Source organism: Salmo salar, chromosome ssa21 (genome assembly GCF_905237065.1).
Source record: "Salmo salar chromosome ssa21, Ssal_v3.1, whole genome shotgun sequence".
NCBI lineage: Eukaryota > Metazoa > Chordata > Actinopteri > Salmoniformes > Salmonidae > Salmo > Salmo salar.
Window position 1 is genome coordinate 18,552,400 of NC_059462.1, and position 26,392 is coordinate 18,578,791.

The window sequence follows — 26,392 nt, forward strand, 5'->3', positions numbered from 1 at the left end:
TCCATAGGAAAAACATTTTATTGAAAAACATTTTCAGTTCGTAACAGACTGGTGGAATGTGTGTCATTTTTCCTCACTTTCATTTCTTGAATGTTTAATCATTTCAACGGTCTGGCCATCTCAAACTGCAAGGGGAGTGGCTACGGATACTGCCACCTGGAAACCTATCAAAACAGACTAAAGAAACCAGGGAGACAAATTAACAACGCAATCATAATACTGTGTTACTTAAAAACTGGACAGAAATCAAATCAAAAACAGAAGAAAAAAAACGAATTCAATAAATATTTATGGTACACACTTATGGCACGAATATGCAGCAGTCGGTTTGGCAACTTTTTCTCATTTTTTTTTTAAAACCAAATTTCCATGGAAACAGTGCAAAAGGGGAGGGAGTGGGAGGACACGGGGCTTTCCAACGAGCACTAGCTAAAATACATAGCAAAAAATTGAAATTTTATACAAAACATCTTACTTTAAGAGTTTATAAAAAAAAAAAAAAATGTTTTATTGGGTTCTTGTCAATATTTACACAAGCTATTTACCAAAAAAAGTAGTATGCTCTGTTTAACTGTAGTGTATTCTGTTTTTTCATTTTTTTTTTCATTTACTTTCCTAAAAAGGTGAATAAGGCTATCGTAACAACCCAGGATCCATATACAATACAAACATTAATGTATTTACAGTTTCTTACCTACAGAAGAACGGTGCAAAATTACTGAGTCAGGTGACCAAGGGCTGACCAATACGAGCAAGGCATTTTACAGTAGCCTGAAGTACTTTTCCTAGCCAGGTTACTAACATTCTCTCAACATTGCCGCGATATTTCATCCATATAACAAGACAGAAAATCTACCCTAGTAATGTTAGGAGGATATCAGTTGTACGTTAGCTAGGATAAGGACATCAGATTCAAAGAAACTAATAAGATTGTCATATTCTGCCGCAGTCAGACAGCAACTAAACAGCAATTTGTATGTGATTCCTAGTGTTTTTCGCTATTTCTTAAATAACTGTCCAGGTGCATTTCATTTTGAAAATGTTTCTTTTTTCACAGTTTACCTTGGAACTACGGCACACAGTAAAAAAAACAACAAAAAAAAACATTTAAAATAATACTACAAATGAAAACCTAACAGCAGGCTCGTGTGACGTACTTTGCTAGTTTTGTTTTTGTTTCGTTTGTTGTTACATCTCTCAGTGGTTTAAGAACACTTTCCATAGGTGTAGGTTTCTCTCAATTCTTAAAAAAATAAAGAAAAATTGCATATTGCAGATTTTGTAGCCTCTTAGAGGCACAAACCTTGTATCATACAAGGCTTGGCTTTTTCGGTGAAATTTGATGTTCTTAATGAACTAATGAGAATGTTGGTAGTGAGCAGATACATGTTTGGGGCGTGGTCTAAGTCACAATCTAGTTCTCGTTTTCTTTTGTGAATAAACAGGCAAATAGCTGTCTCACTGGACTTGCTCAAGAGGAGGTACACACACACACTCACTCTCACACACAGAGAAAACACTACCACGTGGTAGTGAGGGGGAAGGGGGCACAGGGTAATCGTGGGAATCTTCCCATGGTCCTTTGGGAGATGCTACAGTGGAGTGTGGGATATACTGCTGGTCTGCCTCGTGCACCCGGTTATGCTATTTTGGGTCCAACAACCTCCTCTCCCCTTCGGGACATGCGTCCAGGCTGCCCTCCCTGTCCCCTTCCCAGGCCCTAGCCCTGTATATCTGGAAAAAAAGGCAGCCATTTGGGTGGGAGTTGATGAAAAGGTGGGACATTATGGGTGAAATAGATATCAAATCATGAAAACCCTAGCTTGCATAATGTGCACTTTTATACCATAATATATTAACGTTAACTTCTCATTACCGCCTTTCTGACAACACCTGTGCTCTGTGTCTATCATAAATATATTCTGCATTTTTCAGATGGTTTTTTGCCTTCCTTTTTTGTTTTCAAATGTCCTCCTTTAAAATGTACACCTATTTTGTTACAAAAAATTATAATAATCAAAAACTCACAATAAGGAAATGCTAAAGATGATGCTTGAAAAACAGTGACAATGCGCTTTGATGTCCCTGTGCTTTTTAAAAGTTGAGTATGAGAGCACCAGTCCACCTGTTCGGGCCATTTTGGGGCCTCCGGGGCCCTTGCTGCCCCTGGGAGCAGACAATACAGTACCTAGAGCTGTTTTAGCCAGCGGCTGGGTTAAACTCAACTAGACCTGGGACTCTCTTATCTTTACCTTTCTTCAATGTCTCGGAAACTGCAGCAGTAAGGCAGGTTGGGATATCTGATTGCCTGTACTTCCAGTTTAATTAACACCTCTTCATGTTGTAAAGTCCTATCTGTGGAAAATTCAAGCCAGCCCTCGCTACTGTTATCCATTACTGAAGGGATACAGTCTCTCTCTCTCACTCTCTCTCACACTACCACTGCCACTCTCTCCCTCTCTGTGACTGACTGCCTGGGTGGAGGGATATCAGGGGGGTTAAAAGTGCTGCTCTATTGTTCGCTTAGCTCCCACACCCTTCTCAGAAGCCACCTGGCTAGCCCTGACCCCACAGAGGGGCTATAATGAGCACCCTATACCCTGACGGGGTGGAGCCCACATAAAACCCCTCATCTTCTTCTCCCTCTTTAAGTCCTGCTCTCTGCTCTCCCAGTCCTGGGTTGCAGGGTGTGTGTGTGTGTGTGTGTGTGTGTGTGTGTGTGTGTGTGTGTGTGTGTGTGTGTGTGTGTGTGTGTGTGTGTGTGTGTGTGTGTGTGTGTGTGTGTGTGTGTGTGTGTGTTTATCACATACACCATCACGACATGAGCTGCGACAATACCACATCACAAAAAAAAAATATATCTGCAAGTTCAACAATACCAGCAATGAAAACCAGAAATGAACCAACAATATGACACTACGAAAAGGAATCATGTTCTTTTACAAACCTTTTTTTCAAGTAACAACTTTAATGAATCATGATGCTAGAAAGTAAAAGGTGTCGTCGGACAATGAGGGAAAAGTGGGCTGTAACTAGTACGAGGACCTGAACAGTTCACAATGAGTGAGAGTGGGTGATGTGTGGGTGGGTGGTAGGGTGAGTGGTGTCCATGTGTCAGTCAGGAAAGTCCCAGAGTGGATATTTCCAAATCCCTCTTGTTTTTTCCCCTCGTCCATCATTTAATCCACAAAGTGTCTCTGGCCAATGAGGAGAGGGACTGACTGACATTACTAACATGAGTTCATGGTCGGGCCCTTCCTTTTCCTCTTCTAATCTCTCTGCCATCCCTCTCTTCCTCCCTCCTTTGTCTCTTCCCCAGCAATAGTCTCTCTCAGGGAGAATACCAGGGTAGGATATCGACCTTCTCCTCATCTGTCCATCCTATTTCAAAACAAACGCGTGGGTGCGTCTTTCTGTCTCTCCGTCCGTCTGTCCGTCAACACACAAACACATGCGCTCGGATCCCCCAGCGTCAGTCGTAGTGCGCAAAGAAACAGAGAGCTACTGTTAGAGGAGAGGAGCGGAGAGGAACGGAGAGGAGGGATCCCCAAAAAGCCCCAGAGAGCAGCAGCAGCTTTACTCTGTGAGATCTCCAACGAATCCCAACAATGAAGAATAATAACAGGAATAGTAAAGTTCAACAAGAAAAACAACAGAGATGTGGGGGAGGAAGGAGAGCTAGAGCGTTCTGGGGGGCGTTCACGGAGGAGCGGTGCCTGGGGGGAGGGGGGGTGGGTGGAGCTGAGCTCAGACCTTGTAGTAGATGTTGGCGGGGCTCTGGGGGGGCATCTCCTGAACAATGTACACCGGGTGACCGTAGTCCCCGCTGACTTTCTCGTAGTGTGGGCAGAAGACGCTGTCTGCAGTCCTGAGCGGGATGATGATGTCACTGGGCTCCGAGCCGTTGTTGTTGCCGCTGCCGCCCCGTTTGGGCGTGGCCAGTGTGCTGAGGGACAGCGTGGTGGCGTGCTGTGGCGAGTGCTTGCGGTGCCGCCGCCGGTACTTGAGCAGCAGCACGACCAGCATGATGATGATGATGATGAAGATAACGCTGCCCGAGGCGATGCCGGCAAACAGGGCCACTTCAGAGCCGATGACACTGGAGGATTTCCCGCCCGTCCCTTGGTCGCCCTCACCCTCCCTGTACGACGGACCTGACAGGAGAAGAAGGAGAAAAAAGAAACAGTGAGCGAAAATCTTTCTAAAACAGAGTGTCAGGTCATACAGATTGAGAGTGGCATGGAGGGAGGGAGAATGGAGAAAGAGAGGGTGGGGTCGTAGAAGGATTAGGGGTCTCCTTCCAGTTTTATCCTTCCATTCTCTCTCTCTCTCTCTCTCTCTCTCTCTCCATCTTCATTATGTCAGAGTGAAGGTGAAAGGCAGGCGGATGGAGCACAATGACCAGAGAGTAAAGGCTCCTTTCACACGGCTCTCCCCTTAAGGTCACATTCGATCTCTGGTCTATTCAAATACAGCTGGTGGTCACTACAGCCTTGGAGCTACGGCACAGCACAGTCCCACATAGCACAAAATGGCTGAAGTGGGTTTTCAATGCAGTAGCATGTCAATGAAAAACATGTCAAACTGAATGTAGAGACATTCCTTTTCTACTTACGACTAAGTCCACAAGGAAGTTGATAGTATTATACGATGAAGCAACATTCACTGTAAAACCCAAGCAAGCTGTGTCATCTCCATTAATAACAACGACTATTGTATACATCCAGGACTCAAGGGCAGGTCGATTCCCTTCTCCCCCTAGGATAGGGGCCTGGGAAGCAGGATTACTGTGTCTCCCTGTCTGGCTCCACTCCCCTGAGGGCTAGTGCTGGAGCTATGGTGGATGGCAGTGGGCCCAACGCAGGTACCCTTCCGTTGTTTTACAAGGGGATTATGCTGCCTCAGACACTTTGCTCGAACCACTGACGCCCATGTGCTCCTGCTCCGAGCCCAGGAGGAGGGATGAGGAGGGGAGAAGATGCTGAGGTCTGCAGATTGGGGTGCCAACGCGGATTTAGTGGCGCGCTGGCAGATTTGTGCGCCGGGTTGTCAGAGGGATTTGAGTGCGAACACAGAAAGGTGGGGCTAAAGGAGCCGCGCCCTCGGTAACAGGGCAGCGAGTGTCTCTACGCCTCCACCGCAGCAGCGTTTATATAGGTCAGCTTGTTTTCACTCCTCGACTGATTTTTTTCCCCCCTCAAAATAAAGTTCATTGCGGAAATTGCGGGTCTGGTTTTCTTTGGAGATTTTAACTGCTATTTAATAAGAGAGATAAGAGCGGTCAGTGTGTGTGTGTGTGTGTGTGTGTGTGTGTATGTGTGTGTGTGTGTGTGTGTGTGTGTGTGTGTGTGTGTGTGTGTGTGTGTGTGTGTGTGTGTGTGTGTGTGTGTGTGTGTGTGTGTGTGTGTGAGGAGAACAAGTGCGAGTCTGTGCTCCGAAGCCGGTAATATGTTGGATGGCGATTGGATCATTTTCCTGAAAATGTCACTTTGCGGACAGGAAGTGGGGCGGGGATGGAGATACTGTAAGTTTGGGAGCCCAGCAGAGATGCCTATCAGTTTTATGGGCAACTTTCAATTACCAGGAGAAGAAATGCTGACCTTTATTTCCTAAGCTTACCCACACTCACACACACACACTCTCACACACACACTCTCACACACATGCTCACAGAGACTCTCAACCTGCTTTTACCTAAACTGTCTTAGAAAGGTAGACCTGAATGCCTGATGATTTCGTAAGTCTCTCTTAGTACGCTTACCTTTCTTCTCCAGCACTTCGTTTGGTTTGTATGACTCCTTGTCGGGGTGCTTGGGAGGGTATCTAGTGGGGTAGTCTTTGGGTGAGATAGGGTCAGAGGGATCTGGAAGACATAGATAAGGAACACAACTATCAGACACAATGACATGGATGATTCACTTAAGGTTAGGGAAAATAGGATGTGTGTGTGTGTGTGGGGGTTAAGGTTAGGGAAAATAGGATGTGTGTGTGTGTGTGTGTGTGTGTGTGTGTGTGTGTGTGTGTGTGTGTGTGTGTGTGTGTGTGTGTGTGTGTGTGTGTGTGCTGTGCATATGTCTCGTGCAGTGTGTGTGTGTGTGTAGCATGCTTGCACGTGTGTGTGTGTGTGTGTTTGTGTTGTGTGTTGTGTGTTGTGTGTGTGTGTGTGTGTGTGTGTGTGTGTGTGTGTGTGTGTGTGTGTGTGTGTGTGTGGCGCTGCTCTTAATGAAACGCAGCACTCCTGATTAATTCCCTGACCTTCAGCAGTTTTCAGTGAGCTGCTGCTGTTGTGGATGGCAACCTCAGGAAATTACCCCATTGGGTGGCGAGGCAACTGATTTATGAATAATCATGGTCATTAATTACCGGCAGGTGCCGGGCGGCGGGTGTCACCACAGAGGACAGATGTGGTGTGTGTGTGTGTGTGTGTGTGTGTGTGTGTGTGTGTGTGTGTGTGTGTGTGTGTGTGTGTGTGTGTGTGTGTGTGTGTGTGTGTGTGTGTGTGTGTGTGTGTGTGTGTCAACTGGGGACATTTGGTCAACTGGGGACATTTTGCTCGTCCCCAAAAGGTCAAATGCTATTTCTAGGGTTAAGGCTAGGTTTTGGGGGTAAGGATAGGGTTAAGGTTAGGGAAAATAGGATGTGTGTGTGTGTGTGTGTGTGTGTGTGTGTGTGTGTGTGTGTGTGTGTGTGTGTGTGTGTGTGTGTGTGTGTGTGTGTGTGTGTGTGTGTGTGTATCCATCTCCTGATCCATCACAATTCAGCTCCATTAAATCTGGAGACCCACCACCACTCCCTCTCTCTCTCTTTCTCTTTGTCTGTCGTAAGTGTCATGGAGGCTATTGGGCTGAATAATGAAATACCTCACAATGCCTCAGATAACCTTACTGTGTGTTATGTAAATACAGTCTCATACAATTACGCTGTCCCTCAGTCTCATACTCATTTCAATTTTCTATCAGGTTATCTGTTTATAACTATACGCCGCCAGCACTCACATACACTTACAAATGCCATTTGAATGAAGGAGTAACACTCACTTTGTCCCACTTTCATGATTATCTTCATGGACTTCATCTTGCACACCCCTCCTTCCTGGTTCTCCAGGCCCTCCATTGTGCCATTTGATGTTGCTGAGAGAGAGGGGGGGGGTTAGCATTAGCCACTGTGCTAACATCATCGCAAACAGCAAAATAACAGTACAGTGATATGTACATTAAGTCTGCCTTGGGCTGAACAGCCACATTTGAAAGACGTCAGGGAAACGTTGAAAGCCCCTAACAAGCGAGTGATTTATTTTTAATAAAGTCACAATCCATCCCCTCGCCACCCCAGTCACTCCAAACTGCTGCCAGAATATTCCACGTAGCCCACGCCTCCAAAGTCAATTAGCTTGAGTAATTGTGTTTGTAATATCTCTAACTGAGCTGACTGGCCCAGTGGAACAGCCAGTTACGGAGACAGAGAGATTCGGAGACAATAGAACAGGAACAATAGGTGCTGAGACACAGGAAACTCTTCAGTGGCTTATAGGACATTAACATGTACGACACTCTGGAGAATGCTACAGTGGTATTAGAAGAACCAACTAGCGCAAATACAACTCTCAAACACTCTAACCTAAACCTGCTGAAGGGTATAGAAAAGGGGAAAAAAAACAAGAGGAAATAAATGATTAATAAAAGAGAGGGAAATAAACAATCGCAGGAAAGGTCAAATCTTGTTTTGGGTTTTTTTCCGTTGAAGGCGAGATGAAAAGGCAGTGAAAACAACTGAGGGAATGGATAGAGGTGCTAAATATTTCAGTAACCCTTAAATATAAAAGAGCTTAAAGGGTTTGAGAAGCTGTTTAAACAGCGGCAAGAGCAGCAGAAGTGGTGCACTAAACACTGTGTTTTGGGGAGCGCTGAGCAGCGGTGAGCAGATGTCGGAGAGCGGATATGAGGGAGGCGAAAGACGTCCCACATGTGATAGAGGAACAAAATGGGCCCCTAAACAGATGCTGGGAGGACTTTTAAAGACAGAAAAGCAGATTAGAAAATAACATTAAAATGCTGTATACAGATGTAGCCTGCACGCCCATGGGCAGAATCAGTAGAGTGTGACTAGCTACATTATAAGCAGTGAGTGCTGCTCTGTGGATATAGCCATGGCATGGACCTCCATACTGATTTCACACTGGACCTCCCTGCCTGGGCCTATTCTCTCCCAAACCCTCCCTGCTTCAGCCTATTCTCTCCCAGTCCCTCACTTCCTGGGCCTTTTCTCTCCCAGTCCCTCTGCTGCCCCTAGAGGCAGCTGGTAGCACTGCATCTGGCATGGGGGGTTGGGAGAGGGGGCTTGTGGTCTATCAGGTCAGTAACACAGAGGCTAACGAGCAGCCAGGGCTTAGCGGGTTGGCCTCCCGCCAGCGTGCAGTGGCCCGCATTCAATGTTCCCCCCTCCTGCTCCTCTCTCTTTAAACTCCCTCCCTCTGTCCAATGCCCCCTCTCTCTCTCTCTCTCTCTACACCCCTCCCCTCCACAAGAAGACAGGCGCCTCACAGCCTGCTCCCTCCCTCCTACCACCCTCACTCACCACCCCCCCCTCGCCCGCCTTGCCCCTCACCCCCTGTCCCCATCTCTCCCACCCACACCTCCTCGCGCCAAATCCTTTTCATCAACCGGAAGGGAATTTAAAAGCAGGTGCTTCTGTGCTATCCCTGCGAAACCAGCGTTGAAAAAAAATGTGGCTCTGTACTGCCCACCGCTTTCTCTAGCTCTGTTTTTTTTTTTTTTTTTTTTACATTCCTCAACTTCAATCACTTTTATACGAACATTTTGGACTGGGATGGAAATGGACCGACACAAAGAGCATGGTTACAAGGACTGTGTTTTTCCTTTCTACCTCTCCCTCGCTCTTTCTCCCTCTCTCCCTCTCCCAAGCCAACCTATGGATTTTTGTGGTGGGACGACAAGCACATTATGTGCAAAGCTTCTTAAAACCTTGTGCGTTCTTGTGTGTGTGTGTGTGTGTGTGTGTGTGTGTGTGTGTGTGTGTGTGTGTGTGTGTGTGTGTGTGTGTGTGTGTGTGTGTGTGTGTGGTGTAATATGCGTTATATAGCTCTGTTTGTGTTATCCTGTCTTTTCCTCATTATGAGATGATTATAATATCGCTGATAATGACAATGTGTGTGTTTGCGCGTATGTGTGTGTGGGGGTGAGTGAGTGTGCGTGCGTGCGTGCGTGCATGGGTGTGTGCATGTGCTTGTTTGTGGATAGCAGGACAGGGTGCAGGCTTGAGGTCTCAGGATGAACTGCAACAGCAGGCATATATCTGGGTCTTCTGTCCCTCCAATACCTCCAAGGTGCCCTCTCTCTCTCTCTCTCTCTCCTCAGCCACTCCTACAAAACCCCTTTGCACCACAAACACACACCCAAACAGTCAACCCCCTATAAAAACGTGACAACACAGGCTGCTAAAAGTAGTGGCCCATCGGCACAGCTCTAGGATCAGCTCATCCTCCCCAACTCCTTACCTTAACCATTAAAACAAACACACAAAACTGATCAGTCTCTGGGCGAATATTCATTCCTACTGAGCTAAAAGCACACAACCTACCCCCTAGCTGGCTTCCTCGGCAGTACGGCAGGGGCTGGAGGCTAGCAGCAATGAACTGGTTAAGAACAGAATGGGATTTTTGACTGGCCTGCCTGGCTACCTGACTGCCTCGTTACTCTGCACTGGGCTGTTTGGCAGGAAAAGCTAGCTGCTAGCTGTAATCCCTGTGCTAAAGGAACGTCAGGGAGGATAGACTTCACTCATACATGCCCCTCACAAATGGATTTTCTTCCACCACCAGCGCCTTACAGAGCGCAGATAAGACTTAGCTAGGCAGAGAGAGAGAGAGAGAGAGAGAGAGAGAGAGAGAGAGAGAGAGAGAGAGAGAGAGAGAGAGAGAGAGAGAGAGAGAGAGAGAGAGAGAGAGAGAGAGAGAGAGAGAGAGAGAGAGAGAGCAAGAGAGAGCAAGAGAGAGAAAGAGAGAGAAAGAGAGAGAGGAAAAGAAAGATTATTCCATCATGCCCAAAGATGAGAGAGTGGTTCGGCTGCTGCTCGACCTAGCCCAGAGGAAGAAAAAAGAGTGAGAGATGGAGAGGACGAGAGAGGGAGGGAGAGAGATGTGACGTGTCACTTTTCCTTCAGGCCACATTCACTCAAATGTCCTTGCGGATTTAAGAGTCCATTTTGTCATGCTAACTCTTTTAGCTCTCACTCAGGTTGCATGTTTGCTGGGGCTAGTTCCTTTCAGAGCACTTCCAAAGCATTCTGTGTTAAACCACAAATTCACCGCGTGCACACACACACACACACACACAAACAAACCACCGAGGGAGATGGCTGATCAAGAGAAATCCCACACTGGAAATGGCAAATCACCTCAGCGGATAGAAGTGACAGCTCTCACACACCCACGACCAATTTAGACGACACACAAACACATACTCTCAAACAACAAAACACACACCAACACAAACTCACAACATACAGCAGTAAGTGTGGCCAAACGTTCATTGCTTTGAAGGCTTTTTTAGCGTGTGCGAAACAGCAAGCAACAGAAATAGCACTGCCATATAAATATCCCAAACTCTCCTAATTCTCATCTCTCAACCACTACAGCTAACTCCCTTTGTCTCAATAGCACCGATACTTCAAAGGCTATCGTTAATCATTCAGCCCCTTAACTCCATTTATTTGTTTTGATCAAATCAGGAGACTGAAAATAAGAATCTGCCTCTTTAATGAGCGCTATTCAATTGTGTGTTTCAATCAAGACCGAGGATGCAGACTTTCAGCACTTAACTCAATTTCCCCGCCCGGCTAATACAGCTCCTAGTAACAAACCCCCTCTGTGCGTGTGAGTGAGCATAATTAACACACCACTCTGAGCCAATGAGGAGCCATCAAAACACAGGAATAGAGCGCGAGAGAGACATAGAGCGGTAAAGACAGAGAGGTAGAGTGAGAGAGAGAGAGATTCAGCTATGGTATAAATGACGCCCTCTCTACTTGCTGTGGGGCGTGAAGCCACGACCCCAGCGCCATCGTCATGGCGCTGGGGTCGTGGGCTAGTTAGCGCTAGTCAGTGTCGTGTACCTTAATCTCCTGCGACAGAGGGGGAAACCTCTCATTCAGGCCCACCGTGAACCCCCAGAACAGGCCGGGGAAAGGCAGGGTCAACCCAAATATATACCAACCCCCCTCCCTAACCCCCCCCCCCCAATCACATCTCAGCCCTCCCTCGCTCCTCTGATGTCTTAATATGGTCATGTAATAATATAGTCATTAATCAGACATTCATCCAGAGAGACTTCAATAATATTCACATTTCATCAATACGTGTGGCCCATGTGGCAACCAATCCCCACCCCAACCATCATCTGTCTGTGTACACACACTGTCCTACGGTTGAGAGGTTGGAGCGAAGTTGCGACAGTAGGAAATCCCCTCAGTGCATGAGTATAATAGAGACTGAGAATAGTTGTTTTAAAAAAAAAATCTATTTTCTATTTTGACTGACAAATAGGTGATTAAAATCTTAATGGAATTCCCCCATGCAGCTCCATAAATTCAGTCAAATATTCTGTCTCTCCCTTGCTCTCTGTCTCAACCCCCCCCCCACCCCCACCCCTCCCTCCCTATTTAGCTCATGTAATCATCTTGCTCACTAAGTTCCCGGCTGCAGGCAATGCTGCCTACCACAATCACATCAAACTCATCTGCCTCCAACTGGAGCAGCATTGTAGCCCAGCTCTTAGAGTATGCTGCTCTAAAAGGCACACACACACACACACACACACACACACACACACACACACAGAGTAAAGCAAATACACACATAGTGTAACAATGTAGCTTTCAAAATACAGAAATCTGGCCCGTATGATGCATTTTGAAAACTTGATTGCTGACTTGAGTCCCAAAATGCAAAAACATTTTGGGACTATATCAACAATGGACTAATGAAACAAATACCCAAATATATTTTTGGGGAGGAGTTTTCCTTTAAGGTTTATGATAGGGTTAAAAAAAAATCTCCCAGTGGACGGTATTGAAATTGTATGCATGCAAAAGGCATCTCTGGGGACCTGGACAAACATGTAATACTGCAGTGGATCTGGTGTGACCAGGCTGAGAATGCACAACTACACTGACAACCAACTACGTGCACACTAATAATTCCCTATTAAACTGATTATGGCAATAGGCCGTGAATGACATTAGTCATGTAAACACCTTATTCTGCTTATCATAATCGAAGTAAAGTAAGCATACGTCGATTAAAACATCTGGTTTTCTGAGCAATCCTTTGAATTACTAGGACACGTAAACAGCTTAATTGCCGTTCAAGCGGTGTATTTGATTTTATCTGCGCGTGTGTCAGCACCGGTAGCCTCCCTCTTATGCGCGAGTGAAGGGAGTTTTGGAAAAACTGAAAATATGCATCTTAGAAAAGTGTTTTCACGTACAAACACACAAATGTCCGAACTCAGAATCAAATAGGCTTCACAAAAATACCACGGCCGCTCTGGTAGAACGTTTATTTCTGATTGGCCATTTTCTGTGTCTATTTAAGTGTAATCAGGCGGCCTGATTTCAGTTGTGTCCATGCAAACAGGACTATTAGGGACGTCGTTCCTCTTGCAAAGCATGTAAACGTTTTAAACAAACGATTATATAAATCTGACTATCCACAATAATCGTATTATGGTCCGCATGGATCCGTACTCAATAAGAGTGGGTCACGTTTAGTTTATGAGAGGCGGGTTGCGATGTGTTTAAATCCAAAACATTATTTGAGACACAAATTGAAGAGCTAATGTCACAGTTGTTTGAATAGAGCCTGAAGGGACGTTCCCCTTGAGTCTGTGTCTGAGCTAAACACAGCTAGGCAGAGCTAATCCATTCGGTTGATTCAGAGATTCCATTGATGTGGGCCAAACTGATTAAAAGCCGAAATCAGGATTAAACACTCTTTAATTAATTACTTATTGAGTGCCGCTCACCACCAAAAACCCAATGAAAATCCCAAGTGAACTTTTCCAAGGCGGAATTGGTCACAGTTCGATGCGTTTTTTACTGCACAACTATCTGCACGACACACACACAAAATACACAAACACACAGTCTCACAGACACCGTCAGATTTTTTTCCGAGGCGGAATTGGTCACAGCTCGATGCATTTTTACTGAAGAACATATGCACATACACGCACACACACACAAAATACAAACACACAGTCACACATAGTTATAAAAAAATGTTTTGTCTAAAATAGCCTTTGTCTATTTAAGATCTCACACCAAATAGACAAAGGCAAAATTCACAGCAGAAGTCACTCACATAACCACATTTAGCAAACACAAACCTACTCTCCTTCTTCCCTCCTACACACACTCACATTCATCCCTCCATTCCTCCTTGTTCTTCTCTGGCCCCGGTGCTAGGGCTTGTGAAGAGGAGGCTGTGTTATCTACCTAGTGTATGTATATACATGCTGCAGTGCAGCTCTGCCTTGCCTTCTTGCTTTTCCAGCTGCAAGCCTCTAGCTAGCTACCATGCTACTGAACAAGAGGCAATTAACAGCTATGTGAACCCATGCTCGGCTGGAGAAATGGCCCCTTTCTCTCTCCCGGCTATACATTACCATCTAGGTAAAAAAAAAAGAATAGGAGAGGTGGGAGGGATGGGGCATGGGGGGGGGGCACCATGAATCTGCAAGTGCAGCAAAATTGGATTTTCTTCCTTTTCTTAAAAGAAAGTTTGAATAGAACTTCTCTCTCATCTCTCTCTCTCTCACACACACACACACACACACACACACACACACACACACACAAACACTATCTCTTTCCCTCCCTCTAATCTAATCAGCTTGCAAGCCTGATTGAGTGTGCTGGTGTTTGAGAGGAGAAATGGTGTGAGTGTGTCAATTTGAACTCTGAACTGAGAGAATTTCTGTGCGATAGAGAGGGATAGACTGACAGAGAAATGGATAGATAGAGAGGGCTTTGTTGACATAGCCGGGTACTGTGTGTGTGTGTGTGTGTGTGTGTGTGTGTGTGTGTGTGTGTGTGTGTGTGTGCGTGCGTGCGTGCGCGCTCTATGTAACCAAGTATCTGTTGGTGTTTACCTTTTTTCTACACAGCCCTAGCTGTGGAAGCCAAATAGAGAGATGTGCTGGGCTCATCCCAGAGTGTGATCATAAGCAGCATTGGAGACGCAGAATGAATAAACAGCAGCACAGCCTCATTAATAATGAACGTTGTGTTGAGGCAGGCGGCTCTACTGTACTGTGTAGTGGCTGCTGTAGAGGTGGGGGGGGGGTGTGGTCTCTCTCTGCATCACCCTCTCTCTGCCTTGCAGGTAGCTACTGAGGGAGTTTGATCAACCCTTTGTAGTCGCCCCATCAACCCTACCACCACACACAGACCTGTTTATACAGCTGTGTGTGTGTGTGTGTGTGTGTGTGTGTGTGTGTGTGTGTGTGTGTGTGTGTGTGTGTGTGTGTGTGTGTGTGTGTGTGTGTGTGTGTGTGTGTGTGTGTGTGTGTGTGTGTGTGTGTGTGTGTGTGTGTGTGCGTGTGTCAGCTCATCGGGTCCTTTTACAGTTCATCTTAACGTAACAGAGTGTCAAGAGGCAAGACGTTCAAAGCCTAGCCTGCTGTTAGAGAACACAACCCATGTGTCTGTGACCCTGGCATAACATATTGAACTGTGACTGTTTACCTAACACTTTGCACGTGCAGGTGTCTGAAGGGTAGTTCAACACAAACTGTATCTACTAGTCTCCACTACAGGCTACTGACATGGCTAGCTCGCATAAAAACGTGGTCCATCTGCAAACGTAGAGGACTCTATTTACTAAGCTGACTGGGAAACAGTTTCTATTCGTTCAACGTATAAATGCTAGCCCTCCTTTCCTTCTCTTCCATCCTCTCCTCCTCTCCAGTCAGTCAGAAAGAGGGCCCTCCCCTGGTTTGACAGCTCACAGATGGCAGTGGCAGAACCACCCAGATGGTGCTGTTCTCTCCACCCCCCCCCCCGTCAGCACACCACAGATGGTTCAGTCCAACACCCATCTTTTAAAACCAGGGGGTTGTCACAGCATCACAAAGTATGAAGACACCCTAGTAGTAAGGCACCCTTGCCATGATCACACAAGAACTGGAAACCAAAAATCAGTCATCTTTGCCTAGCGACAGCAATACCTAACTGTGATTGGCTATCAAACAGCAGTGAGTGCTCATGATAAAAACAGAAAAGGAAATGCACTTATATATGTGTTACTATGAGGCACTTACAGATGATGTAGTAGTCTTTCCCTCTGAAGAACTCCAGGCCCCACAGGTTGGGGCTGAACTCCTGAAACTTGAGTGTGAACTTGACATCCTGGTCAGGCTTGTCACAGTTGAGCAGCGGCGTGTCAGCCTTGGTGATGGTGCAGCTCTCCAGCTGCTCCCTGGGAACCATGTGGATCTTGTAATACTCCACCCCATCACGCACCCCTCCGTCCACCCGTGGGCACACTATGTCCAATTTATCTCCGATCTGAGGATATAACACCAGGCCCTGCCCTGGCACGAATCTGGAGAGAAAGAGATGGGAGAGGGACGGAAGACAGGGAGAGATGGGGGGGAAGAGAGGGAGAGATGGGGGGGAAGAGAGGGAGAGATGGGGGGAAGAGAGGGAGAGATGGGGGGAAGAGAGGGAGAGATGGGGGGAAGAGAGGGAGAGATGGGGGGAAGAGAGGGAGAGATGGGGAAAGAGAGGGAGAGATGGGGGAAGAGAGGGAGAGATGGGGAAAGAGAGGGAGAGATGGGGGAAGAGAGGGAGAGATGGGGAACGAGAGGGAGAGATGGGGGAAGAGAGTGAGAGATGGGGAAAGAGAGGGAGAGATGGGGAAAGAGAGGGAGAGATGGGGGGAAGAGAGGGAGAGATGGGGGAAGAGAGGGGGAGGTGGGGGGAAGAGAGGGAGAGATGGGGGAAGAGAGGGAGAGATGGGGGAAGAGAGGGAGAGATGGGGGAAGAGAGGGAGAGATGGGGGAAGAGAGGGAGAGATGGGGGGAAGAGAGGGAGAGATGGGGGGAAGAGAGGGAGAGATGGGGGAAGAGAGGGAGAGATGGGGGAAGAGAGGGAGAGATGGGGAAAGAGAGGGAGAGATGTAAAAACCAGTTTGATACGGTCAACAATTGACCTCTCGTTCTAATTCATTAGGTATTCAGTATTTGTGCACATTAATGAATGTTCCTTTCCCAAAAGAAGGCAAAGTCAGTTGAATTATTGATGAGTTAATTACTAATTAGCTTCATCAATCCAAGCGACGATGAAAGATAATGACAGTGTATAGCAGTTGTTTCGGCAGAAGTGACCCCAATATTTCAGGACAAAGTCAAAGAAGTGTTTAACACTAATCTGGCCGCGATGGAGGGAACGAGTAATTACACAGATAAAGGACGAGAAGACAAAAAGATAAAGCTCCTACACACTATCAGGGAGATGTTGGCGATACTGAACGTCCCCGTGTACAAATTAGGAAGATCTTGCTTATAATAAAATAAGACAACTTTTCACACAGACATTCACACCACACACACTATGCCTAGAGGCCAGGCCTATTTTTACTGGTGGAGTTTCATCCCCCTACCCTCTGAGGTATATTCCCCCTAAATGCAAAACATGAAAGTTTAGGAGCTTAGTGGAGAGCCCCCTCCAGCATTCCCTGTCTGGCTTTCCTCTTCTCTCCTCTCCGTATACAGTCGGAGGCACTACCTCATATTCATGGTGTTAACTAATCTGCCCCGTGCTTGAATGAGAAAGGAAATGTTTTCCAATGTTATCCTTGAAGCACAACAGGTTCTATCCAAAATACTAGGGGGGGCATGAGAGTGGCAGAGCAAAGATAAAATACAGTTAAATACAGTTGAATTTTAATAGCTATAAGGACATGTACAGAATAGGCTTAAATGCTGACCCCCCCTTGATTTTTTTATCGGAGTACTACTGTATTTGAAATCTTATCCATTGGCTTGGGTCTATCTGACACAGTGTTGTGTTAACCTCTGGAGGGGGGTCACAATACTTTGACCCTACTGTTGGGTTTATATGGGGTCTATATGGGGAGCTAGAGGGACACACACACAGTCCTCGGGGGTCGCTTTTGCTTTCATTTCTCTCTCCCGCCCTCCCCATCTCTCTCCCTCCCTTTTCAGCTCCTTGGGTTGTGTGTTGGATAGTGCTGGCAGAGGGCTCATTATCTTCAGTCACCTCTGACCCCTCAGAGAGCGCATGAGGAGTTGAGACTAGGCCATCAAGGGTGATTATCAAGCCTAAAATACAGCACTTTTCTCCTAATGGAGGGAAACACACACATACACACACACACATTTTCCCTGACTACAAAAGCATGAGCAAACTTGAGGAACTTGAACGCAGGGGAATGGTGGCAGCCATTGTACTCTGACTATATTCCAATTAACAGACAGTTCTAAGTAATACTAACAGTGAAAACTGCAGAGCAATGCTACAGACAATCACTATTTACAGGCTACCTATACCCACTCTTTCTGAAACAAACACATGCAATCACATACTGATCTAGGATCTTAATTTGAGCCAGTTTGATACAGCAGGAAAATAATCCTGCAGCAACACGAAATGTTAATTATTATGTGGATTATAATTAATGAACATTTCTGTAGGAAAATCAAGTGAAAGTGGACATTTCAAACTATAGAATACTTTTTGAACCTCAAATACACAACAAGTTGTACATTTCCTGCATTGCAGGAAGTTCTCCTGCAACATGGTGATCAAATTAAGATCCTACATCTGTAATATCTATTTCTCTCTGTCTCTGTCTCTCACACACACAAACACCCCATGTGCACAGTTGCATGCACACACGGCCAGTGTGCTTATCTAGGGCGAGAGAGTGTTGTGTCCCCCCTGGGGCGCTACTCAGCAGCGGTACAGTACAGCATGTCCACTGAGAGCCCAGAGAGAGACAGAGCCGATGGGAGACTAAATGTATGGATGTAGTATCATCATACTACTTCAGAGGAGGGGAGGGGTCGAGACAGAGAGAAAGAGATAGGGAGAGAGCGAAGGAGAAAGGCCTACAGTGGCTTCAGCGATGAGGAATGGAAAATGGAGATATGATTGTAGAGCTAAGAGATATATAGAACAATTATTGCATGTGTGTGTGTGTGTGTGAGAGAGACAGAGAGAGACAGAGAGAGAGAGAGAGAGAGAGAGAGAGAGAGAGAGAGAGAGAGAGAGAGAGAGTTGACGGGCCAGGTAAGTAAGTGTTGAGGCGTTTATCTCCATGGCTGATCTAGCATTGCTAAAGCCTGTGGCTGGTGCGGAGGGCGTCATGAGCGTAATGAAAACACTACTGCACAAAGAGCTAGACATCAGATTACTATCTCTCTCTCTACTTCCTTATCTATCTCCTTGCTCAGTTTGTCCCTTGTTTGGATAGTCAGGATTGAGGAAACAGTCACTGCCCACCACTGCTTTTGTGCTTTTGTGCGTATGACTGTATGTTTGCGTACGAAGGTGAGACTTCTCCTCCCGCCCTCTGTCCACTCCCTCCACACACAAGGAAACTTGCACGCTGACACACATTCAATCACACACACACACACACACACAAACGCACACACAATGACGTAGTCTGTTTAAAGATTTCATTAGAACCTCGACTGACAATCCTATCGGAGTCAGCATCATGCAGCATTCTCATGGAACCACTTAACTTCCCTTTAATACTAGTGGTTTTGACTGCATGAAAGCTATCTCACAGGGAGTTGTACCTTCAGGAGATTAATATAAACACCTCCACACTCACTCACACAGAGAAAGACAAACACACACTCATCACAAATGTCTTCTGTCAAACACCTGACCAAACACACACGCACACACACACACACACACAGTAGGCTACTCGACCTCATCCTTTTCCTTCTCAGAATTTTCATTCAAAATGGAGATCTGCCTTCGCCAGGTGCAGAAAGACACAGAGAGAAAGAACTGTCTTACTCTGAGACAGTTACATTTCAAAACGGGGGGGGGTGCGATATAGAGAAAATTAGAAAAGAAAAACAGAGAAATTGTCCGCTTATACACGCGTTCTTTTGTATCCCTCCATCACTCTCTCCCTGGGTTGTCCTGTGCGGAGATATCTGTTTGTAACACACACCCGTCCCCCTGTCCCTCCCACTGGCAGCCATTAGAACAAAACACCAGGTAGGCAAGGTCACCTAGACGGGTGAGGAGACAGAACCAGACATTACAGCTCCGCCTGCCCTGCACCTCAATACAGTCATGACAGCTACCGCTCAACAGCTGCATCTCTCACACCCCGGGTACAGACCAACGGGAGAGAGAGCGAGTGGACGGAGGGCGAATAGTGTGATGGAGAGAAGGGGGGAAAAAACGGAGGGAGGGGGTAAACAAGTAAAAGCCTGTCCTAGCTTCTCGTGTTAGTAAATGGCTTTAACCCTCGCTTTAAGGCACACTTGCCCCTTCACCCCTCCTCCTCTCCCTCCCCTCCTCCCTCCTCCCCTTCCCCCGTTTGTCCCTGTGAGTGACTGAGGTTCTGTGGGTCATAAATATATCCAGGGCTGTGCTTCATGGCTGTGCTTCAGGGCTGTTCTTCGTACAGCACTCAAGCAGAGTGCTGTACGAGGACCACTATACGGTGTTTATCACTTGGCTGTACTGCTGTTAACAAGCCCACCATGGGCCTCCACACATACATTATGACCTGCTATAATCACAGAGGCTGGGCCATGGAGAAAGGTATGGGGATGGAGAGGTGAGGGGGACAGGAGAGTGTGTGAGTGTGCATACGTGACGGTTTGTGCGCATGGAGATAAAGAACAAACTGAAGTCCAACCCTGTGGGCATGGAGTATGTGTTTGTGCATGCATACGTGTCAGTGTGCAGACGTGCATATGTGCGTGTACGTCTGCGGGCCTACCCGTGACATACAGGGTCCGGAGAATAGGCACAACAGCGCCCACCTCAGGAAAAACAGAAGAAAAGTGATCACAACCCCTCCTATACCCCTCTAATCTATTACGTTTCTTCTTGAATTACATACGACCCTGTCTAAATCCACTGGTGCTGCGCTCGCCGCAGCCCGGAGAAAAGTCACAATGTGGGTAAAAGCAAAAGTGTTGCCTCAGTTCGAGCAGGCGGCTCTCCTATAAACCTACTGTCACTCCATTTGGTGCCGAGGTGAGAATAGCCACAGGTGCCTGCTCTTACTACAGCTCGCTCTCTCTCTCTCTCTGTCTCTCTCTCTCTCTCTCTCTCTCTCTCACTCTCTCACACTCTCACACTCTCTCTCTCTCTCTCTCTCTCACTCACTCACTCCAAGGATACGTGACAAAAAAGAAACGAGCCGGAGCACAGGTGGGTGAGACACGAAAAGGGGCTTGACAGTAAATCAACGAGCTGACATCTGTTTTCCTCATACATCTTATCCCCCTTTCTCTCTCTTTCAACTTTGGTGTCTTTTTTAGGGGGTGCCGTGGGAGGATGGGGGTGAGGTTTCGGGCCGGGGAGGGGAGGGTGGTGTTTCTGCTTCCTGGGGTTATGACCGTCCCATCTGCTGCCAGTAAAAACCTGTAAGATCTATCCTTCATTTCTGTCTTTCTCACCCCTTCTATCTCGCTTTCTCGCTCTCTAAATCCTACATTTCTTCTCTCTCTCTCTCGATCTATCTTTCTAGGTATCTTTCTTAAATCCCGGACGAGCTATTTGTGTGGCCTGCCAAGAAAAAAAAAATACCGATATAATGAGAGCCAAGACATAATCCTGTCCCAATAGCCTCTGCTCCTCAATCCCAGAGTTGTAAGAAAGCCCTGAAAAGAGGGAGGATAACAAAGGAGAGGAATATAGAACGATGGAAGACAACACAGTGGGAAGGAGGAAGGGATACAGCAGTGTCTGACTTTTAATCATCGGCCCACTATGGATATGAATTAGTCTAGGGGGACAATGAGACAAGACAAGGGATAGCAGGAGTTAATCCACCCACGCTGTAACCTCTTCGCCCTTTGTCGGCCAAGGGGACAGGGGTCTTTATCCCTCCTCAGTAGACTGCCACCCTATCCCCCCCCTCTCCCTCTATGTCTCTCTGCCTTCGGCCCTAACTTTCATCCACTAATCCAGGCCTATGGGGCCCTCCTCAGCCCACCAATAATTACCCCACGGCCCCTACAATTGTATATGAAAACATACAACTATAAGGCAACCAGCTGCAATAGGACCTTGAGTTTGCTCAATCCAATTTTCACATAAACCTTTTGTTAAGCACCCTCCAATCCTATCGCAGCTGGGTGCCTTACGATTGTACGGTGAACCATGTCTTCTTTTTTTTTGACAGTGTAGGGGCCCACGCTTCTCTCCTTCTCGCTTTACCTCTCTTTCTCTCAATCTCTTTCCCTTTCCCTCCCTCCGACTTTCATGAATGCGACCTTAATCATCAACTTTTCTTCTGGGCGTTGTCATGGGAGACCTGTCTATTGAACCCTACCTCTCAGTACACTGTGTTAACACAGGATGATTTCACTCTTTCCCCCCACAATCCCTCTCTTTCTCGACTCCCCGTTTCCTTCTCGTTCCATTTTCTCTCTGCAATCCCAGCACGAACCCGACCCACCCTTCCCCGATAGACAGAGAGCTAAATTAAAACAAGGGGATTTTTTGGGGGTATTTTCTTTCCTTTGAGAGAGATAGAGGGGGGGATAGACAAAATCAGTGGGGACTCCCTGGGTAGATCGTGATGGGGTAAAATGGTAGAGGGCGAGATGGGGTGGGGAAGGAGGAGGACAACGTTCAGCCTGCCCTCGTCACTCATTCATGATGGATCTACATCTCTATGCCCCCTTCCCCTCCCTCCCCCATCCCCCCCCATTCACAAAAGGACTGTGCCTGCCTGCCTGCTACAAAGGCCCGGGGTTCTATGTAATCTCTTAATGAACTGCACTGGAGAAGAGGGACCGTTCCCTCACATAAACCGTGTAAAGCAGGCCTCCCTTTTGTTTCTCGCACCCAACTACAAAATGGATTACTAGAGGAAGGAGGCAGGGGGGTGGCCGTGGCATGGGGGAGTTGGGGCGCTAGTCTTTCTGGGGAGGCTCAGGCATCAGTGGTAAAGTAGTAAAGCATAAACGACAATGAGGTTTAAATCGACACACTGAGGGCCCTATGGTGTGAGGAGAGTGAGAGAGAGAGAGAGATTGTCAGAGAGAGAGAGAGAGATTGTCAGAGAGAGAGAGAGAAGGGAGAGAGAGAGAGAGAGAGAGAGAGAGAGAGAGAGAGAGAGAGAGAGAGAGAGAGAATAGCATAGCTCCGGCCTTCTCCACTCGCTCAGCCTACACACAAAGCCATTGGACTGGCCTAAAGGCAAGGCAAAGCAAAGCATTTTAACATCCCCCCTCCCTGAATACTAAAAGAAGAAAACGACTCAAACTACTAGGGAGAGAAGCTCTGTTCAATTTATTGGACTTGAAAATCAAACATTCTTATGCTTTATTGAGAAATGCATATCATTGAATAAAATTAAATATAAATAAATATTTTAATGACAATAAAGTAAAATGTTTTACGGAACCGCTATCTTTCATGACAATCTTATAGCACATTTAAAAACTTCAATAGAGAGATAATGAGATTAGGGATTCAAAATACATTTAGAGGCTGTATTTCAAGGCCCACTCAACAGTTTGATCCCATATGACTAGGTAGGCCTATTCCAATGATGTAAAATGTAATTAACTTTGTAATTCTGCCAGCAGAATATAGCAAAGTTGAATTAGGCTACTCAGGGTCAAAGGGTTAGTATATGGCCAGAGAATAACGTCCCCTGACCTGATCATTAGCTTTGAACTCGTCACCCAGACAGAACGTAAAGAATGTGCAAACACGCTCATTCCAACGCTAGAACACACGCTAATTCAGTGGAATGCCCGCTGTCTTTGTGGGCCTAGTAAAGGCCTAAACTTGCTTTGAGGGTAGACACTTTTTCGGGCTATTTTCAAAAAGAAGAGTGACATGCCACATTAAATGACACATAGCAATTTGAAAGGCATGCTTTCGCTGCTATAAATGTGGCATGTGTTCCATTTAGAACGTTCCCTTTACAGAAAAGAAAAGATGGGCTATTTCTACAAGCACATAGGCCTATATATGCATGTATTGTGGAGGTCTAGGCCTGCTAAAAACATAAAATAGATTAGAATAGGCTTTGACATACGTATAGGCTAGGCATATGCCAACCAGGCTATTGTATTATGATTAATTGATGATTTTAACAATTAATGATGTATTTTATTGATGCTGTTTTTACCCTCAATAGACAACAATGTGCCACGGCGGAAGGTTAAAAGTCGGCCTAAATAAATTCACATTAGGCCTCGAGTGGTGTGTGACCAATTTTGACTTTGCGGCTGGCCTATCTAGCAAAAACCGCTTTTAGCTCTGCCTCCAGGACAAGATTCATCCCAATAAAAATGCACCTGCAAACGCTTAACGCAAAGCAGGTGTCATTGCGACTTGGTGTAGCCTATTCGCATCAATCGTCTCGCATCCGCGCTACAGACCCACTCAACTCCAAACGGTGATCTAAGAGCATAACCACTGCGAGTGCGTCTCATACCTCTGTGCAACCTTGCATCTCACACACTCGAGGCTGCTGGTGTAATGATTTCAAAACATGTACAGTAAATATTGTATAGCATCGAGAGAGAGAGAGAGAGAGAGAGAGAGAAAATATATATATATACGTATTTGGTAGTGATTTATAGGCGATTCAATGATAACGACTTCTGCCAATCCTTCTTCATGATCATCATCATTCCTGCCGAGTGCAAACGGTTGTTGCCGCCATCATTCCACGGCCAGAAAAGCCTACAGGCTAAAGCGACACCAATCTATGCATGCGGAGCAACTCTTCATTAGGATCCATGCTCAAGGTAAAAGCCGAAATCCTCTAATAAATTCCGACGATAAATAGTACAGCAATAAGGCCAACAACGCCATCAGAACTCACCGAGGTGAATCCACAAACTGATAAAGGATAGAGCGCGCATTCATAAAAAGGTGATTATCAATCATTAAGAAATAGTAACAATGGACACCTGTTAGACTTTCTATCGTAACGTTCCCGATACCACTTGTTTCATATTTACTTATCTATGCCTGTTTAGGAGGGATAGTTAGGCTATATTTGCAAGATCCTTGTTGAATTGAAGCCAAAAGTTAAATTATTAAGCGAGTTCGAGTTTCGCCGTGACGAAATGGGCACAAAGAGGAGAGCCCACCCATTGGGGGTTTGACCCCCTGAAATTTCTCGTCTGAGGTTGCAATGTTTAATGCATAATTCAACTCTGGGGGCTATTTTCTGTCCGGTGAAATTCCATTTTCATGGGGCTGACTAGAGTTAGTGATGGTTGCAAATGAGACCACAAGTTAAAAGGGGATATAGGCCTTCTGCCCTTAACGTATTCAGTTCAATAGTAGTGACTACACTATCATATTTCATCCCATATTATGCAATTTTTACTGTAAGTAGATACTTAAACCAAGTATTAATTTGGACTGGGCCCCTACTGTAAATTCTGAAGTTGGTTAGGCCTACCAAACAAAAAAATGTGGCCCATAGAACAGCTACATCGACTAAAACTAATGTCAACAAATACGATCCAACTTTCTGTGAATAATATACAATTACAAATAGGCCTTATGTGAACATTTATTTTGATATAGGCTAATAACATTCGGTTAAAAAGCCACGGATGTATTTAATAGGCTATCCAAAGTGAATGTATAATGTAATGTATTCCATTTAGTGCGGAAAATGAAAGCAATGAAGATAAAAAATGAAAAGGCTTTATCATATGCCTCCATTTGAATTCAAATTATTTAAATTGTACGATTTTCCATATTTTGGTGAAGTAGGCCTGACTATTATTGACCAAGAAGAAGTGGGGCGTAATATTAATTCCAAAGTCAGTTTGGCTCAACATGCTATTAGCACATCTTGTCGAAAAGCATCCGTTATCCCTGGTGTGCACAATTTACCACTATGCCGTCTACAGAAGACACACGACAACTAAGAATCTTCTAAATACCTAGCATTCATCATCTCACAATCAACATCGCCTATACGTGTACATTACCACCATCACCCCGTGCGCGGCCGTCAGCGCAAACCGGCATCTCAACGCAAAATCACCCCATTAAAATGGATATCAATGAGCTGTTCTATCACTTTATACGTTAAGAGTATTACACCTATCATGTCAGGTAGCCTATTTCTATAGAAACCTCTGTAATAAAATAACGTCACAAGTCTTATTTACAAAAGTCACGGACAGCGCTAAATAGTGTATTTTTTGACATATTTTCCCGTGTTCAATGAGTGTGGACGACGCGTGCTTCACTTACTTGGTATTTGTTGTGTTCCAATATATGGACTCCAGAATTATCGCCCGGGACAAGTTCACCTTGCACGCAATAAACAAAACTCCAAAATAATATCTCCACATCGAGTCCCCCATTATTGCTGTCTTCGGGGAGGGTCACAATCCGTTCCGAAATGATATGTCCAAAAAAAAGAGACGTGAAACGCACAAGAGAATGACCGAGGCAATTAGACTCTATATCCCGATCAAATAAGCTAAAAAGGGACGAAGAAGCAAATGCGTACGGCGATCAAATATAGAGCATTTCCAAGAAAGGACCTGGTGCCGAGTTAGTCCCTTTATAAGAGCTCCTCGGGAATACAAAACCAGAGGCGCACGGCAGTCTTTCATACAGAGGGAGTCGAGAAGAGAGCGCGTTGATATTCTCCCTCAGTGAGCAGACCTTAGCACCGGGTACATTCCTTACAACAGAAAGGCGACCCGTGTCGCCGCCGATGTCCACTTCCACAAGCGCAGACGCAAATAGCCTATTAAATCCCCAGTTTGTCGGGTTCTAGGTAAACCAGCCAAGGTACCAATCCAAAGTGCGCGAGCTTCTCTCGAATAGCAGCAGACAAGAGAGAGAACGGCTCGAGGTATAGTATTCCCCTTTGAGCTGGTGATGTGCAAACTGGCTGCAAATGAACTGTGGATGAGAGTAGAAAAATTAAGAAAAAACGATGATATCGAATGAACAAAAATAAAAATGAAAGAAACCAAATCAACTCAAATTAAAGTTATCATACTATGGGTCCCTTTCGGTTGCAAAATAATTGCTGTGGGTTGAATCCTGCAGATCCGAATGAAATGCTTGGCGAAAACGTAGGGATGCTTGAATGCAGCGCCGAGCCTGGATTGCAAGTAACTGCAAGTGA

At 45.9% G+C, this 26,392-nt stretch overlaps 1 protein-coding gene across 1 annotated transcript; it reads right to left on the reverse strand.

Annotated features, from left to right (window-relative positions):
• On the reverse strand, positions 1-26,392 carry efnb2a (ephrin-B2a). The gene is made up of 5 exons (XM_014163980.2): positions 25,501-26,392; positions 15,339-15,622; positions 7,038-7,130; positions 5,762-5,863; positions 1-4,154 (listed from the first exon to the last, which is right to left on the reverse strand). The coding sequence occupies exons 1-5, from the start codon at positions 25,611-25,613 to the stop codon at positions 3,748-3,750; spliced, it is 999 nt and encodes a 332-aa protein (XP_014019455.1). The 5' UTR covers positions 25,614-26,392; the 3' UTR covers positions 1-3,747.

What these genes read in the sequence shown, in the direction of transcription:
- efnb2a (XM_014163980.2), bottom strand. Translation starts at nt 25,613, where the DNA reads ATGGGGGACTCGATGTGGAGATATTATTTTGGAGTTTTGTTTATTGCG. An exon ending in TGGAACACAACAAATACCAA is followed by an intron (nt 15,623 to 25,500) that starts GTAAGTGAAGCA and finishes CTTTCTCTCCAG; the next exon opens with ATTCGTGCCAGGGCAGGGCC. An exon ending in AATCATGAAAGTGGGACAAA is followed by an intron (nt 5,864 to 7,037) that starts GTGAGTGTTACT and finishes TATGTCTTCCAG; the next exon opens with ATCCCTCTGACCCTATCTCA.